The sequence below is a fragment of the Ascaphus truei genome, chromosome 5, assembly GCF_040206685.1.
Source record: "Ascaphus truei isolate aAscTru1 chromosome 5, aAscTru1.hap1, whole genome shotgun sequence".
NCBI classification, from domain to species: domain Eukaryota; kingdom Metazoa; phylum Chordata; class Amphibia; order Anura; family Ascaphidae; genus Ascaphus; species Ascaphus truei.
Genome location: NC_134487.1, coordinates 282,687,825 through 282,706,154, shown reverse-complemented (window position 1 = coordinate 282,706,154; position 18,330 = coordinate 282,687,825). Strand labels below are relative to the sequence as shown.

Here is an 18,330-nt window from a genome sequence, read left to right as displayed (position 1 = left end):
AGGTGACCTGCTTCCTCCCTCCCTCCCATGTGTGACTTCCTTCCTCCCTCCCATGTGTGACTTCCTTTTACATTGGCAGAAGAAGTGTGACTTCCTATTTGTTTCATTGGCTACTTTTGATGTGACTTTCTGCTACATGCCCCCTCAGGTGTTGCTCCCTGTTACTTGCCTGCCCCTCTCAAATGTGACTTTCTGTCACCATCTTCTCCTAAGACTTTCTGTCATCTTCCCTCCTACTGTCACCTACTGACAACTGCCCTTCTTGTGTGACCTCTTGTGACCTGCCTCTTCCCTCAGGTGTGGACCGGTTCTATCAGGACATAGAGGAGATGATCGGGTACCAGCCTTGCTCTTGGTGGAAGCTCTGCTGGGCGTATTTCACTCCTTTCGTCTGCTTGGTAAGGACCAGTCAGATCACAGCAAGTAATGCTCTACATAGCAAATAACGTTCTACACACTCATCCCTACAAGCAAAGGAACCCTACACCTCCCTATAACTCCTCCTATTGCCCTATGTAACTACTCTGTATAACCCCTCCTTTTGCCCCATATAACCCCTCCCTATAACTCTTCCTATTGCCCAATATAACTACTCCCTATAACCCCTGATATTGCTCCATATAACGCCTCCATATAACTCTCTCTTCTCCCCTCGCAGGGTGTCTTCTTTTTCAGCGTGGTGGAGATGACCCCACTCACCCTCGGGCGGTACGTGTACCCGCCGTGGGGTCAGGGCATCGGCTGGCTCATGGCTCTCTCCTCCATGTTGCTGATCCCCGGGTACATGGTGTATCTGTTCCTAACGTCCACGGGCAGCATGAGTCAGGTACCAGCAGCTGTGCCAGCATCAGCACTGACCCGGCAGGCGGACACCAAGACTAGAGGGTCTTGTGCAGGTGTACCACGGCTCCCCGACCCCCTGGGAATAATTGCCCTCTGTGCAGTCCTCATTATCCGCCTGCTGTTCTGGTCATTTTTACCCTGATTTAAATGCGTTTTTCTCACTGTTTATTCCCATTTTCTCGCAGTTTCCTCAATTTTCTAGTGAAGGAATTTTCCTGTTTCCTCACTTTTATCGCGTGTGGGGTTTTCTTCATGGATTCCTTGTCATTTTTTTCTTTGCGTTTTTCTTGCGTTCTTTTTCTTCGCGGGTTTCTCGTGTTTTTTTCTTCGCGGTTTTCTTGTGTTTTTTTCTTCGCGGTTTTCTCGTGTTTTGTTCTTCGCGTTTTCTCGTGGTTTTTTTCTTCACGGTTTTCTCGTATTTTTTTTCTTCGCTGTTTTCTTGTTTTGTTTCTTCGCGGTTTTCTCATGTTTTTTTTCTTCGTGGTTTTTTCGTGTTTTTTCTCTTCACTGTTTTTTCAGGTTTTTTTCTTCGCCGTTTTCTCAGGGTTTTTTTCTTTGCGGTTTTCTCGTGTTTTTTTTCTTCGCGGTGTTCTCGGGTTTTTTTTCTTCGCGGTTTTCTCATGTTTTTTTTCTTCGTGGTTTTCTCGGGTTTTTTCTCTTCACGGTTTTTTCGGGTTTTTTTCTTCGCGGTTTTCTCAGGGTTTTTTCTTCGTGGTTTTCTTGTGGTTTTTTTCTTTGCGGTATTCTCGTGTTTTTTCTTCTTCGTGGTTTTCTCATATTTTTTTTTCTTCGCGGTTTTCTCGTGTTTTTATTTCCTTCGCGGTTTTCTCGTATTTTTTTCTTCGTGCTTATCTCGTGTTTTTTTTGTTCGTGTTTTTTTCTGCGTAGTTTTCTCGTGTTTTTTTTCTTTGCAGTTTTCTCGTGTCTTTTTTCTTTGCTTTTTTCTTGTGCTTTTTTTCTTCAGGATTATCTCGTGTTTTTTTTCTTCGGATTATCTCGTGTTTTTTTTCTTTGTGTTTTTTCTCGTGTTTTTTTCTTCATGTTTTTTCTTGTGTCTTTTTTCTTTGCTTTTTTCTCGTGTCTTTTTTCTTCGGTATTATCTCGTGTTTTTTTTCTTCGTGTTTTTTCTCGTGTCTTTTTTCTTTGCTTTTTTCTCGTGTTTTTTTTCTTCGTGTTTTTTCTCGTGTCTTTTTTCTTTGCTTTTTTCTCGTGTTTTTTTTCTTCATGATTATCTCGTGGTTTTTTTCTTCGTGTTTTTTCTCGTGTGTCTGTTGTCTTCTCAGTGTTTCCGTTTTTCTTACTGGCGTTCCGTGATGTCTCTTTGCTTCTCAGCGTTTCCGCGAGATGACACAGCCTCAGATGGAACGAATAATGCAGAAGAATGGGCTGCGCTCCCGGATCAGTGTGGATGGTGCCACGAGGCAACCCCCGGGGGTGTGATCTCCTGCCACTAATAACCCGACAGCAGCCACCACTGGTCACCCACATATGGCTCCGCCCACTGCTCCTCTGACATCACTTCCTGTCCCATACTTCTGCACAGTATAGTTTCATAGTTGCATAGTAGACAAGGTTGAAAAAAGACATGCGTCCATCAAGTTCAACCTACTGTATGCTAAATTTAGACGACAGATACTTTATCCTATATCCGTACTTACAGTATATTGATCCAGAGGAAGGCAAACAAAAACCCCAGTGTCATACCATCCAATGATATCTCATTATAGGAAAAATAAATTCCTTCCTGATTCCAAGAATTGGCAGTCAGTTTACTCCCTGGATCAACATCCTTATTTACTTATTTGGTTTATCCCTGTATACCTTTCCTTTCTAAAAAGATGTCCAACCTTTTTTTGAACAAATCTATTGTATCTGCCATCACAGTCTCCATGGGTAATGAATTCCACATTTTAACTGCCCTTACTGTAAAGAACCTTTTCCTTTGTTGCTGGTGAAATCTCCTTTTCTCTAACCTTAAGGGATTACCCCGTGTCCTTTGTACTGCCCTTGGGATGAATAGTTATTTTGAAAGCTCCTTGTACTGTACCTGAATATATTTGTATATAGTTATCATAGTTACTTATTAATAACAATGTGCCCATATTTGTGTTTAAAACAAAAGACCCTGTGTATATGTCACAACACCTGAAGGTAGCCCAACCCCCTGAGTGCCTTATTGCTCACCCTGCCAGTGACACTGTAACATCTTATTACATTAATGTTCTATAGAAAATAATTAAAATGAATATGAAACTAATCACTGATTCCATTTTGTGTCATTCTGAATATAAATATTTGAGCCCAGATTTGCTTCTCCGTACTTTCCAAAAAATCGCAAATATTTCAATAGCAAATAGAGAAGTTTGAGCAAAACCAGCCAAATTGTAAAAAAAAATTCAAATTTTCCTTTTAAAACATGTCGAAGTGGCAGCCTTGCAAATAATTAACTATTATATATATAAAGACAACACAAAAATTAAGTAGCGCTAAAGAGGATGTGAAATAACCCTAATAAATGATCAATTATAATAACATATTTAAAATATTAAAATAAATTAAAATTACCACAATTTAACCTAATAATATCTACAAACCATAACGTGATAGTGAAAAAAAAAGAAAAATCCAAATTGAATGTTCCACTCAAAACAAAAAGTCCAGAGATAAATATAGTCCAAATAGAAGATCCAGGGAGCGTCTTTGCAGCTTTAAAGGGAGTGGTATAGCCAACCACTTTTGGAATCTATGAACAAAAAACAAACAAAAGCGCAAGCTCCATAGCACGTAACTGAGTAAAAAAATAAGGTACATTTATTTAAAAAATCAGCAACCCATAAGAATGTGCACTTACAGGATTTCAAACAGAACCATTCGTGGGAGAGAAATCTCTATTGCGGTCATCTGCGGTGGTAGGGTGAGTCCCAGGTTTGCAGAGTGGATGTAAACAGCCCAGGTTCACCATGAATTGGCAGCAAGATATAAAGGCATCCAATGCCTGCACGTCCTTTGCTCCCTCATACAATGATTGCTAACACTTGAAATTACCGCCAGCCGGAGCGCAGGGAATCCAGGGACTCCAAATACACCAACACAAACGCGATGACGTCACAGCTCTACGCGTTTCGTCACACTGCGGCGACTTCGTCAGGAGTCTGTCTTATCCGGAAGCATCGTCCGTGAATGATGATATCGACAGGGAGCTTTGCTCAGTGGGTTATGCACATTTTGATCAGTCAGTGGCATTAGTGGGCAGGTACGGGCAGGACGCGCTTCTAGCGAAGGCAGACATTAAAGTCAGCATTTAGGTTACTACCAATACATCCTGAGTGCTTTCACCTACTGGGGTGCAAGTTGGGTGACCAGTATTTTGTGGATCTATGTTTACCAATGGGGTGTGCCCTGTTGTGTTTTTATTTTGAAACTTTTAGTACTTTCCTGGAGTGGGTAGTCCGGAAAAGAATGCAGGCGGTAGGTGTAATGCACTATTTGGATGATTTTTTGTTCGTAGGTCCAGGAGAGTCAGATTTGTGTGCCAGGTGGTTGGCAGAGTTTTCGGCAGTAGCATATGAGTTCGGCGTTCCTTTGGCAGTGGAAAAAACAGAGGGCCCCACTACAGTTCTTAGTTTTTTAGGGATAGAAATTTATTCGGTTCTTATGGAATATATGCTGCCTGGGGAAAAGCTGAGGGCTTTAAAAAGTTCAGTGGAGACATTTATGTCCCTCAAAAAAGCATTGTTGAGGAGTTTTCAGACCTTAATGGGACATCTGGTTTTTGCAACAAGAATTATGCCAACGGGGAGGGTTTTTTCAAAACGGCTAGCGGCTGCTACGGCCGGGGTGAGGCGTCCGCATCATTTTATAAGGGTAACGGCGGAGATCAAGAAGGATTTGGGGGTGTGGTTAGAGTTCTTGCGTTGCTACAATGGGAGGACACTGGGAGGACACTGTGGAGGGGTCGACCTACATCAAACAACGAGCTCCAGCTCTTCACAGATGCGGCTCGGGCAGTGGGATTTGAGGGGTCCTGGTGCGCGGAACGGTGGCCACCAGCTTGGGCGGAGTCGCATTTCATGAGAAACCTGACGTTCCTGGAATTTTTTCCTTTGGTAGTTGCGATAAGTCTTTGGGGCACCCAGCTGGCTAACCAGAATGTAATATTCTGGACTGACAATATGGGGGTGGTCGAGGCAGTAAACAATTTTGGGTCCCGCTCCCCCCCCCCCAGTGTTGGCTTTATTGCGTAACTTTATTTTAGCCTTCCTGAAGTTAAACATAGCCTTTAGGGCTAGGCATGTACCTGAGGTGGCTAACAGGGTTGCTGACTCTTTATCCCGAATGCAGCTAACAGAATTCAGGAGGTTGGCGCCAGAGGCGGATCAAGTCGGCCAGCGATGTCCAGTGGAGTTGTGGGAGCTGGTGAGGGTCCAGTAATGGCTTTGGTACGGGCTTCAGTAGCACCTGGTACGTGGGACGCTTATGTAACAGCTTGGGAAGAATACCGAGTTCTGGCAGGGGAACTTGGGTTAGGGGTATCGGAAGTGGGGGCCCTCTTGACGTATGTGTTATTATTAATGGAGAAAGTGTTGGCGGGGAGCTCAGTGAAAAGGAAACTCGCGGGGGTGGCATTTTTCTCGCGTTTAAATGGTTCAGAAGGTCCAACCAAGGCTTTCATAGTGAGGAGGGCAGTAGCTGGTTTCATGAGGGCATCAGCAGTACAGGATGTCAGGAAGCCGGTCACTCCGCAAGTGCCGGAGGGTCTGGTTCAGGCGACCGGGAGAATTTGTTTTTCTCAATTTGAGGCAAAATTATTTAACGCAGCATTTACGTTGGCATTTTTTGGGGCATTACGCATAAGCGAATTGGATTGCGCTACAAAAAGAGGTGAGGGGGGCTTGTCTGTCGAGAATGTTATACAGGCACCCGGATGACTCAGATGCCTGGTACAGCAGTCTAAGACAGACCAGCAAGGCCGAGGGGTGTGGGTTACTTTAAAGGGGTTGTAAACAGTTTGATCTGCCCGGTAGAGAGGCTGGGAGCCTACATGGAGGTTCGTCGTCCTATCCCAGGCCCTTTGCTGGTTCATGCAGATGGTGGGCCGGCTTCAAGATTCCAGTTCCGGCGGGTTTTTCATTATGCATAAAGGATCTGGGGATAGATGGTACACGGTTTGGGACACATTCCTTCCGCACAGGGGCAGCGACAGAGGCTGCTCGGGTTGGCCTCGGAGCTGAGGTAATCAAAAGGATTGGCCGTTGGGAATCCAATCGGTATCAAAGTTATGTTAGGCCCGGGTTATAATAAAGAGTAGGGGTTGATTTTGTTTTGATATTTTAGGTTTTTCTCCTCCAGACGTTTGGATCATCGGGGATTCTTTTATTCATTGGGCGGAGAAGCGCGCAGTTGACCGACCATACGGGAAGAATTTGGGCATAAGTGGGAAACAGGGAAACGTGTTCTGGTGGGGCAGGCGAGGTTTGAGGTGGCACCAGTGGTTACTAGAACTACTGGTATTGGCAAGGGATAGGAGGTCGCCCAAAATTTTGCTTTATTCATGTGGGGGCAACGATGTGGGGGGGGTTGACATCATTAGACCTAATTAGGTCAATAAAGAGTGATATAGCGCGGATTCAGGTGCATTGGTGAACAGTCCTCCAGGTGGTGTGGTCAGATATAGTGTACAGAAAGGTGTGGAAAGGGGCGCGGCGAGCGGAGGCGGTGGAGCACACAAGGAGGAAAATTAATAAGGCAGTTGGCAAATTTGTGTTGCAGGTAGGAGGCTGGGTGATAGGGCACCTTGATTTCGAGTCGAATAATAGCGGATTATTTCGACTAGATGGGGGTACATTTATCCGAGATAGGATTAGACTTGTTTAACTTAACACTCCAAGAAGGGCTCGAAAGGGTCCTGGCGGGTCTGGGGGTCCGGGGCTAGTTTAAGGAATTAAATAGCCCCGTGGGTGGCGGCTGTTGGGGGGGTGAGTGCATGGTAACCTTGCCAGCGGGGGCTCTATGGTGCAGATAACCCCTAAAGTCTTCGGGTGGGGAACGAGTGGGCAGGGCTCATTAACAGCCGGGCCAACGGGCGTCCGGCTTGGTGGGTGTGCGGGCCATGGTTGGGGTTCCATCGGGCGTCCGGCTTGGTGGGTGTGCGGGCCATGGTTGGGGTTCCATCGGGCGTCCGGCTTGGTGGGTGTGCGGGCCATGGTTGGGGTTCCATCGGGCGCCCGGCTTGGTGGGTGTGCGGGCCATGGTTGGGGTGCCAATGGCCTTTACCCGGGGGGGAGAGCACGCTGACAGAGGTAGCGCTCACCAAGGTTTATTATTATTTGTGTAAATAAAGCCGTGGCCCTTGAACCTCCAGACCTTTGTCGTGTGTTTATTTATGTGTTGGGGGGGGATCAGAGGGGGAGCTTCCTCGCAGGCTCCGAGGTCATGGATTTTAATGATTCCGCCCAGATTTTTAAACATACAATCAGTGTGCGGGATGGATTTTGTCACCATGATCCATGGAATTCTGGGGACCAGATTGTGACAGTTTTGCCCATCCCTGGGTGTGAGCGCTCATTTATAGTCAGTGATACAAGTGGATGGGCTGCAGTGGGAGATACACAACGCACCAGCGGGAGAAGCAGCCATTATTTGAAATCATTCGCTCGCAGGAAGGGGGTTAGGCTACTGCGCTATTTCATCCATGGGAGCGTGCCACGGGCTGCAATAACGTTGGATACATGTGTATTACTCTGCTTGTTATTATATACGCCTCTGTGTGCTATTATATCGCTGCATGTTATTATACTGTTCTGTGTTATATCCCTCTGCATGCAATTACTGTATATCCCTCCGTGTGCTATTATGTCTCTTCATGTTATTGTATCACTCTTCTACATGCTATTATATCTCTGCATATTATTATATCACTCTGCATGTTATTATATTGCTCTGCGTGTTATTATTTCACTGCGTTATTGTATCACTCTGCGTGTTATTACATCACAGTGCATGCTATTATAGTATATCGCTCTGCATGTTATTATATTGCCATGCGTTATTATATCCCTCTTCGTGTTACTATATTGCTGTGTTATTATATCACACTGCGTGTTATTGTATCACTCTGTGTTATTAAATTACAGTGCACGTTATTACAGTATATAGCTCTGCGTGTTATCACTCTGTGCTATTATATCGCTCTGCGTGTTATTTTATCACTCTGCGTGTTATTATGTTGCTCTGCATGTTATTTTATCTCTGGGTATTATTACAGTATATCGCTCTGCATGGTATTATATACCTCTGCATACTATTATATTGCTCTGCATGTTATTACAGTATATCGCTCTGCATGTTATTATATTGCCATGCGTTATATCACTCTGCGAGTTATTATATCCCTCTTCGTGTTATTATATTGCTGTGTTATTATATCACACGGTGTTATTGTATCACTCTGTATGTTATTAATTTACAGTGCACGTTATTACTGTATATTGCTCTGCGTGTTATCACTCTGTGCTATTATATCGCTCTGCATGTTATTTTAGCACTCTGCTTGTTATGTCGCTCTGCGTGTTATTATATCACTCTGCATGTTATTATATATCTATGCATGTTATTTTATCTCTGCGTGTTATAACAGCATGCAGAGCGATATACTGTAATATCACTCTGCATACTATTATATTACTCTGCATGTTATTACAGTATATCACTGCGTGTTATTTTATCTCTGGGTGTTATTACAGTATATCGCTCTGCATGCTGTTATATCACTCTGCATACTATTATATTACTCTGCATGTTATTACAGTATATCACTGCGTATTATTTTATCTCTGGGTGTTATTACAGTATATCGCTCTGCATGCTGTTATATCACTCTGCATACTATTATATTACTCTGCATGTTATTACAGTATATCACTGTATGTTATATTTGTCTCTGCATGTTATAACTGTGCATGCCACCTTGTTGGTTTGTTATGCATTCAGCCCTGTGGAAGTGATGGGTTTAACGTCATGGCAGTGGTGACAGCAGTAAGACGCAGGACACAGAGGTGACGTCATCTCATGTAATTCCTATAGAACAGATCCAATAATTACTCTCTATTACAAAATATTACAGGTGTCTGGGTGCTCGGTCACATGTCCACACAAGCCCCGCCCACCCCCTCTCCACCCAATGACTCTTGGCGTAACTCCAAGTCAGCTGCTCCAGGGCGGGATTCCTGCAATGCATGTTGGCGACTGCAAGGACTTCACTGATTTGAAGGGCAGCAGTGATTGGCTGACACTGCAGTTTATTCCCCTGCCAGAGAGACCTGTAGAGCACCAGACAGCCCCTTCACTGCTAGAAACCTGCAGAGCATCACGTAAACCCCTTCCCTGCCGTAGGTCTGCAGAGCATCAATTAAAAGAGCAGTCCCTCCTATGCTCCTTGTTATCCTAGCCCCAATGTAAAATCCTGCACTATTTTCCATTTTGATTAAACATAATTTATTTCTAGATCTAATAAAAGCAGTCTCCTACGAAATGCAGTGCCACTCAGCCCTGATTACTGCAACGGTGGAATGTTGCAGTGCTGGGTCTGCAGAGTTGGGAATGTTGCAGCAGTGGAATGTTGCAGCAGCGGAATGCTGCAAAGGTGGAATGCTGCAGCGCTCTGTTTAAAGTTGGAATGTTGCAGCAGCGGAATGCTGCAAAGGTGGAATGCTGCAGCGCTCTGTTTAAAGTTGGAATGTTGCAGCAGCGGAATGCTGCAAAGGTGGAATGCTGCAGCGCTCTGTTTAAAGTTGGAATGTTGCAGTGGTCTGTGCAGAAACAGAATGTTGCAGTGCTTCATTTGCAGAGGTGAAATGTTACAGCAGTGAAAGGTTGGAGTGCTTAATCTGCAGGGAGCTTTGAGCTGCAGGATTCAGGATACTTTTGCATAAGCAGAATTCGGTGTCCAGGTTGTGTACAAGGGCTGAATTATTTTATAGGTTCTCCAATATATTTAACAAAGGGGACTGCATGCATTAACTCAATTCAATGCCGTGTTACTGCCCCGCCATAGAGCCCTGCAGAGTAGCACTTTTCTACTCTGCTGCCAAAGCAGTCTGCAACTCACTTCAGAGCAATATAACTAGGCTCTAGTGGTTGCATAAGGACTGCCTGTGTCCTTGCCAGAGCTTCCACAGGTCTCTTTGGTTAAGAAAAGGTAAATGTTCTGTCTCCCCCTTTAATGAGCTCAGAATACGTGGGGCTGAAATAAACTTGAATTGTGGCCCCAGCTGACCTGGAGTTATTCTGGCAGTCTGGGGTACCTGTCTCTGCGGATACCCTTGTGAGGCTGTTCTTGGGGAGGGTCAGAGTGTTGCAGTGCTGAAAGGGTTCACATTTTGTGCTGAGGGGCATTTAGTGGGGAACCAGAGTTTGGGGTACATGGGGGGCCCTGATTATTCTGCTGCATGTTGCATACGACTCCCCATTCCCCGCTCTGCAGACCCAGGGCTCATATCCCTGCAGCTCATGCATTTGTCTAAATGTACAACCCATGTGCGTGTGTGTGTGTGTGTGTGTGTGTGTGTGTGTATACATGTGACTATAGCTGTATGTGAATTTATGTCTGTATGGGGCTTACTTATCAAAGTCTGCTGGCTGCAAAACTGGGCAGTCAGTGGCATTCCACGAGAAGATAAACCTCCATTTGATTCTTTCCTTTGATAAATCAGATGCTTATTTTCCAGCAGAGACTTTGATATATAGACCAGTGTATGTGCGAGATTCAATGAGTATGTGTGAGAGATTCAATGTATGTGTACGAGATTCAATGTGTTTCATAGACTCAATGTGTGTGCGTGCGAGATTCAATGTTCGTGTGTGTGTGAGATTCAATGTTTGTGTATGAGAGATTCAATGTATGTGTACGAGATTCAATGTGTGTGTGTGTGTGTGTGTGTGTGTGTGCGAGATTCAATGTGTGTGTGTGTGCAAGATCCAATGTGTTTCAGAGATTCATTGTGTGTGTGAGATTCAGTGTGTGTGTGTGTGTGTGTGTGTGTCAGATTCAATGTGCGTGTGTGATTCAATGTGTTCCAGATTCAATGTGCGTGTGTGATTCAATGTGTTCCAGATTCAATGTGCGTGTGTGATTGAATGTGTGTGTGATTCAATGTGTTTGTATTGTATGTGTGAATGTGTCTGCATCGTGTGTGTTTAAGTGACTGTATCTGCATACAGTATGTATGTGTGCGTATGTGACTGTTTGTATTATATGCTATCTATGTGTGTGACTGTATCTATGTATGTGTGGGATTGTGTGTGTCTGTGTCTTATATGCGTGAATGTGTCTGCATCATGTTTGTGTGTGTTTGTGTTATATGGCGGTGTATATAAATGTGTGTCTATTATATGTTTGAATCTGACTGCATCATGTTTGTGTGTGTGTGTGTGTGTATTCCTACATGTTTGCTTGCCTGTGTATCAATAAATCTGTTTATATCGGTGTATCTGTGTGTGTGCTCATCAGTGTGTTCCTGTATCCTACATGTACCTGTCTGTTTCTATCTCTCTCTTTCTACAATGTATGTACAGTATAGATTCTCTGTCCTGTTACTAATCACAGTCTGTGTGTATGTGGCACATGATATAGGTGTGTGTGTGACTGTGTCCTGTGCACACTAGCAGATTCTTCGTTGGTAAGGAAATCTGCAGGGCATGTATCACTAATGCAATCCTGTTGCAAGGCTCTGCAGAGCATTACCACTCACAACCTTCCTACTCTGCAGAACAACAATCCACTATCCCATCTCCCCTTCTCTTGCTGGTAAGGCTTCACAGAGCATTGCTCCATTATACAATGTCCATCCTCCGCAGAGCATCGCTCCATCACACAATGTCCTTCCTCCGCAGAGCATCGCTCCATTACACCATGTCCTTTTTTTTCTGCAGAGCATCACTCTGTTAGTCCCCCAGGATCTGCATGTTGTTCCAGTGCCGGAGGGTTTGAGATATGCCCTGCTTAGGGGGTCTCCAGCCCTTTATGACTCTTGTGTTCAATTTGAGGCCCTCATTCCTAGTCCCGGTGGGGGAAGGGGGGGGATTACCATGGTCCAGTGTCGCTTGTTTTGTTCGAGAACCAAGGACAGAGGAGCATGACCAGCCCTGAGGAGCCAGCAGTGCCAGGTCTCTGAGGCTACATGTGACTCAAGCGTGATGTGTGTGGGAGGGAGGGGGGGGGGTGAGGTCATAACGGGGCGTGAGGGATTGTCCAGGGCGTGCTGATCATATAAAGGTTTCTCCACAATAAAAACAGTTGGGAGCGTGATCAAACGTACTAAAAATACACAAACTAGAACTCTCAGGGGCATTAAAAAGGGGGCAGGTGAGTGTGTAAGGGCACGCCTGGGTGTACAAGGAGTGAGTGTGTAAGGGCAGGCGTGGATGGGCAGAGAGCAGGAGAGTGTACAAGGAAAGGCGCACATATGTGCAGGTGCCAGGCAGGTGAGTGTGCAGGTGCCAGGCAGGTGGGTGCGCTAGGGCAGATAAATGTGCAGGGGCAGGTGAGTGTGCAAGAACAACTGAGTTGTTTAGGGACAGGCATGAGTGGGGGGTGGGGGGTCAGGTAAGTGTTCAGGTGCCAGGCAGGTAGGTCAGTCCCAGGTAAGTAGGTGCCTACACTAGGCTCCGGGAGCCACTGGAGTACCTACGCTGGCTGAGTAGGGACCCCGGGGGGCAGTACTGGTGGGGGTGGTTGTAAGGAGGTGGTGGAGGGGGTAGCGGGGGCTGGTGGATGCCCCCCCCTAGGCTGCGCAGGGGGGTGGAGGTGCAGGACCCAGACAGGTAGCGGGTGACGGTTTGGTCGAGTGCGGGCAGTGCCCGGCCAGGCGCGTCCAGTACAATCACCTTGACAATCTGCTGGCACTGCAGGAGCCGGCTGGAGGGGGCGGCCTGCAGAGCCTCGCGCTGCTGGTTAGCAGCTGTGCTGCCCGGAGCTCCAGTCTCCGGCCCCTGAGGGCCGCTGGGCTGGGACGTCTGAAGCCTGTTGTGAATTGACACCTAGTTTAGAAACAGCCAGAGAAGCATTAAATGTTACAAGACTATCGCCCACGTGCTAAGCCTGGCTGCCCTGTGCCCCCCTGCAGCTAACGCCCGCCCCACAGAGCCGCATGCTCGGACTCCTGCATGTTTGGGTCACCCCTGGGTATTCTCGCGTGGGGTACATGTCCTAGAGGAAGGGTGGCCCCCGACAGGCCAGGTTTTCAAGATATCCCTGCTTCAGCGCAGGTGGCTCCATCAGTGATTCAATCACTGACTGAGCCACCTGTGCTGAAGCAGGGATATCCAGAAAACCTGAACTGTTGGTGGCCCTTGAGGACTGCAGTTGGCCACCCCCTGCCCTAGAGGTAAAGTCCACTCTGTGTGACCTGGGGTCGATTAAGTTACCTCCTTGTGCTAGAAATTAGATTGCAAGCTCTTTAGGACAGAGAGCCCTCCTCCCCCCTCATTCATGAAGCTAAGGGGGACACGCTGAGCATATGACAAGCAAATACGCTGCTAATTATTGGGTGATTAGACTTAATTATCACGGCCTCCCCCAGGACTCTAAATGAATTGCCGCTTTGTAGAGTGACACAGAGTATATACAAAGCTGCCTTTTGTTAGAGATCAGCAGAACATTTTAGGCAGGGTTCCCCAGATGGGTCACGGTGCGGCAATCTCAGATTTGTCATGCCACTTAGGGCACTGGGAGTGCCAGGCAGGCTGCGGTGTATTGAGATTCATTACTTATCCTCGTGACTACGGCCACGCTGCCGCTGAGCGCGCTTGGCGCGTTTACTTCAGGGAATGTGAATCAGCACGGCCACACTCAGGGAGACAAAGAAAATGGATTTTGAAGCGCGCTCAGCAGCAGTCAATGCACACAGCACACAGCCACACAGCCACACAGACACAGCCACAGCCACACACACAAATAGCCCCGATCCACGCCCCCTCCCCCCCCCGCTCACGAGTGCATGTATTATGCAGGACACCCAATCGCTCATGCTTGGAGAGTTGGTGACATCACTGCTCTCAAGCATGCGCGCGCTCAGTGGCAGCGTGGCTGCAGCCTACTGCTTCAGATTCATCTTATTGGAAGCAGTGACACGGTGAGGAGGGGGAAGAAGGGACCAGGTTTATACCGTCCCACAAGGAGCAGAAGCCGGAAGGATTAAGGCGGAACATTAAGTCATGGAAGGGGTGACGGGATCATTGCATCCATGGCAATTGTCTAAGCCAATGACAGTGTCCCTCGCCTGACGGTTGCGTTGGTATAAGATGGCATCTGAGCAGCGCAGGGTAGAGCATTCTGATTGGCGAGTGTCACAGCCCTAATTTATTCTACCGCTACTCACCTCCACCGCGCTGTCTGTGTCCTTCTCAGCAGGGTCAGGCTTACCTTCAAAATATGAGGTGAGCTTAAGTGCAGGAGAGAGAGAGAGGGAACAAGAGGGAGGAAGAGATTGGGAGAAATAGGTAGAGAGAGAGGGAGCGGGAAAAATGGAGAAGGAGGAAGAGAGAGAAAAGGAGAGAGAGAGAGGGAGTGGCAGATGGAGGGAGAGAGCAACAAGGAGTAAGAGAGAAAGCGAGAGAATGAGAAGGAGAGATAGGGAGCGAGAGATGGAGAAAGAGAGGGAGGAAGAGAGAGAGAATTAGAGAGAGGGAGCGAAAGATGGGAGAGAGAGGAAGGAAGAGATTGAGAAGGAGGGAGAGGGAAGGAGAGAGAGAAGGGGAGATGGAAGGAGGATGAGGGAGGTGTAAAGGAAGAAAGGGGGGGGTAAGAGATAGACAGAGAAAGAGACTCAGAGGCCCTTATTTAATATGCTGTGACGCCTCTGAGCTCCATTCAAATGGGCCAGAGAGAAACAACGAGTGAAACAGTGACAGAGAGAAACAGAGTGAGAGACAGCGAGAGAGAGAGACAGCGAGAGAGAGACAGGGAGAGAAGGAGAGGCAGAAAACTACTAGACAGTGTAAGAAAGAGTAGATAAAGAATAGGGAGGCAGACAGAAAGTAGGACAGAGGTTCAGAGGAAGACCGTTAGACAGAAATTGAATGAGAGTAATAAAGTTAGAGAGACTCATGGAGAAAGGGTGACAGAGGAAGGATGAGGAGCGAGAAGGACACTGGGGGTAATGTATGTGACACTCACTGGTGGGGGACTCCTGCTTGTACGGGGTGTCCAGCTGAGACCCGTTTGTCTTCATAGGAAGGGTCTTTGGGCCTTGCTGCTTCTCCAGCTCCCCTGAGTGACAAGGACACAATAACATAGACAGTCAACCTGTGACCCTTTGGGGGGTGTAACTGAATATAGGAGAATCTAGTTTTCTACAAGAACTAGCTACAGTGCTACCCTGAAAATCCCCCAAATCAGGACCCTACAAATCCCCCAAATCAGGACCCTACAAATCCCCCAAATCAGAACCCTAGAAACTCCCAATCAGGACCCTGTAACCCCTCTTGTCAGGACCCAATATACCTCCATATCATGACACAGCAAACCCCCATATCAGGACCCTAAACCCCACGATATCAGTACCCCACAAACCCCCAATATTAGTCCAATACAAACCCCCAATAACAAAACCATACCAACCCCCATATCAGAACCCAATAAACTGCCCATATGAGAACCTTAAAACCCCCATATCAGGAACTTACAAAATCCCCATAACAGGACAATACAACCCCCATACCAAGACCCTACAAACCCCATATAATGACCCCCACAAACATGCATATCCTCTCACTCTTCCCCACACATCAGAACCGGATCTTTTCACATACACACATGCTCACACACATGCACAGTCACACACATGCATAAAAACAAAAAATGATCGAGTGGACTACCGCTTGCTATGAAAAGAAGTTGGGGAACTCACCACATTTGAAAGTTAAAAAAGTCTTTAATGAAAACTACATAAAATGACAAAACTCCTCCTCCCACATGTTTCACGCCCACTATGGCGCTTTGTCAAGGAGTGCACATGCATAGTGTCACACATGCACAGACATGCAGTCACACACACGTGCGCACACACATGCAGTCACACACACGTTCACACACTGTCAATCACACATATGCACAGTCACACACACACACGTGCACACATGCAGTCACACACATGCACATAGTCAAACATACACAGTCACACACATGCATAGACATGCAGTCTCACACACACACACACACACACACACACACACACACACACACACACACACACACACACACACACACACACACACACACACACACACACACACACACACTGTCAATCACACATATGCACAGTCACACACACTCACACATGCAGTCACACACATGCACATGCACACACAGTCAAACACACACGTGAGCACACATACATAAATATGCACAGTCACACACACGTGCATAATCTCACACACGTGCACACTCACACACGTGCACACTCACACATGTGCACACTCACACGCTCACATTCAATGCGAATCTGTTCCATCTCTGTTACTTCGCAGATCGATTCCTTCAGGTCCTCCAGGAATTTTTGCAGCTCTTCAGAGCCCAAAGCACAGAAATGGAGAACCAGCCTTTTATCCGAGCCGGAAAGAGGACTGACCAGTGTGATCCCGTGAGGGTAATCTGGGAAGAGGACACAGCGCTGATATCACAGGACTGCAGCCCCTCCGTTACATCACTACTCTGCCCCTATGACATCACTGCTTCAGCCATTTATATCACAGCACCAAAATATATCACTTTGGCTGCATCTCTTCTATGACATCACAGCCCCCTGTGACATCAGACTTTCTTACTGTAATGATATCACTGTTTCGCCCCTGTAGAATAATAATAATATCTGGCATTTCTGATGTCATACATTACCATGTGACATCACAACTACATCCCCAACTACATAATTTTACCATTACCATAAGTTTACCAATTTGGCACTATGACATCACAGTTGACCAATTTAGCACTATGACATCACTGTGTTTGCCCCTAAACTCGGTCACTGAGTATCTGTAAGATTTTCATTGTGAAGAACCAGGAAGTGTACATAAGTCACATACATGAGTCACATACATGAGTCACATACATGAGACATACATGAAATAATGTATATATGAGAAATGGAATTGAACTCAAAAGACCTAATCACATTAACCCCTGAACTGCCCCTTCCCTCCTCGGCAGAGAACGGCAGGGTCACACGACTTACACTCGTTCTCGTAGAGGTGGTATTGCAACCCGAGCAGCGGCACAGCCCGGCAGAATGTGTATGTAGAGGAAGTCTTCTTCTTGGGGCAAAGCTTCAGGATCTGAGGGGGAGGCGGGAGACAACCGTGAGGGCCAGAGGTCAGACAAGGTGGCCAGGATGCGCAGGTCAGACGGACAGGTCAGGAGGTCAGACAGCAGGCCAGGACAAGGAGGTCAGGAGCTTGAGTGGAGAGGTCAGCAGGTCAGATGAGGAGGTTGAGTGGGGAGGTCAGATGGAGAGGTCAGAAGGTTGAGTGGGGAGGTTAAGCGGTCAGAGAAGGAGGCCAGGACGGGAAGGTCACTACCATCTGGCCATAAAAGATAAAGACTCTCTGCTGAGTGTTAGTATTAGAAGATGGAATACTGCCAGACAGTACTCGGCAGTAACATCTATACTGAGCAGCAACACAAAGTGCTTGAATCAGAGAGGAAGTAGGAATTTGACGGTAGTACGGGTCCTTAGTAACGCAGAGTACTTACTAGCAACATGATTTCCAAAACTAGAGTAGAAACAATGAGCAGTTGCTAGTGTAAATGAAGTACTTGTAGTAGCAGAATACTTGGTGGAATCCGGGAGTAGTAGTGTCTAGTGAAGTACTTCAGTATTGTGCAGTATTCGGTAGTAATATGTAAGATCTGGCTGTACTCAGGAGAACTTAGTAGTATCAGGAAGTACTCACAATAGTACAGTAATAAGGAATACTCACCTTGGCTTTATAGTATCATGCAGTACTAAAAAAAAGGGCATACTCTTACTCACAAGTACTTAATAGTACCAGACTGTATTCATCAATGCTCTAAAGCAGGGGCGCGCAATCTTTCTGTGCTGCAACCCCCCCCCCCCCCTGGCCTGCCAGCCCCTATGCTTGTGCCCCCCCTTACGCAATATCCAGCGTCAAATGACGCATGGGGTCGCGTGACCCCCGTGGCATCATTTGCCGTGCGTTACTATGGCAACGCTCACATCACATGACCCCGTGGCATCGCCGAGGAAAGGTAGGTGAAGTCCGCGCCCCACCAAAATAATAATCGCCCCCCACTTTGCGCACCCCATGCTCTAAAGAATGGTGCAGTACTTCTAGAAATAAGGTGTAACAGGCAGTAGTCTACAGCAGGGGTGCGCAAAATGCGGGGCGCGAGATTTTGTGCGGGGTGCGCGGCTGTTACAGAGGCCCCGCACTTCCCTGAAGGCATTTAAAATAAATGCCGGGGATCGC

General features: G+C 46.7%; 2 protein-coding genes across 10 annotated transcripts in view; one reads left to right on the top strand and one right to left on the bottom strand.

Moving 5' to 3' along the window:
• Nucleotides 1-3,107, top strand: part of LOC142496047 (sodium- and chloride-dependent GABA transporter 1-like) — a 31,613-nt gene extending 28,506 nt beyond the window's left edge. For all 3 annotated transcript variants that reach the window (XM_075602332.1, XM_075602331.1, XM_075602330.1), the window contains exons 13-15: nt 298-398; nt 659-826; nt 2,176-3,107. In XM_075602332.1, coding sequence (XP_075458447.1) covers nt 298-398; nt 659-826; nt 2,176-2,283 — 377 coding nt within the window. In that variant the 3' untranslated portion in view covers nt 2,284-3,107. The remainder of the gene's footprint in view (nt 1-297; nt 399-658; nt 827-2,175) is intronic.
• Nucleotides 3,108-9,319: 6,212 nt separating this feature from the next.
• Nucleotides 9,320-18,330, bottom strand: part of IQSEC3 (IQ motif and Sec7 domain ArfGEF 3) — a 73,175-nt gene continuing 64,164 nt past the window's right edge. For 3 of the 7 annotated variants that reach the window (XM_075602315.1, XM_075602316.1, XM_075602317.1), the window contains 5 exons: nt 17,076-17,175; nt 16,331-16,492; nt 15,017-15,109; nt 14,220-14,263; nt 9,320-12,879 (listed from right to left, as the gene is read on the bottom strand). In XM_075602315.1, the coding sequence (XP_075458430.1) occupies nt 12,496-12,879; nt 14,220-14,263; nt 15,017-15,109; nt 16,331-16,492; nt 17,076-17,175 (783 nt within the window). In that variant the 3' untranslated portion in view covers nt 9,320-12,495. Of the gene's footprint in view, nt 12,880-14,219; nt 14,283-15,016; nt 15,110-16,330; nt 16,493-17,075; nt 17,176-18,330 lie in introns of all 7 variants that reach the window. The other 4 variants (XM_075602318.1, XM_075602319.1, XM_075602321.1 and 1 more) reach the window with 4 other exon arrangements.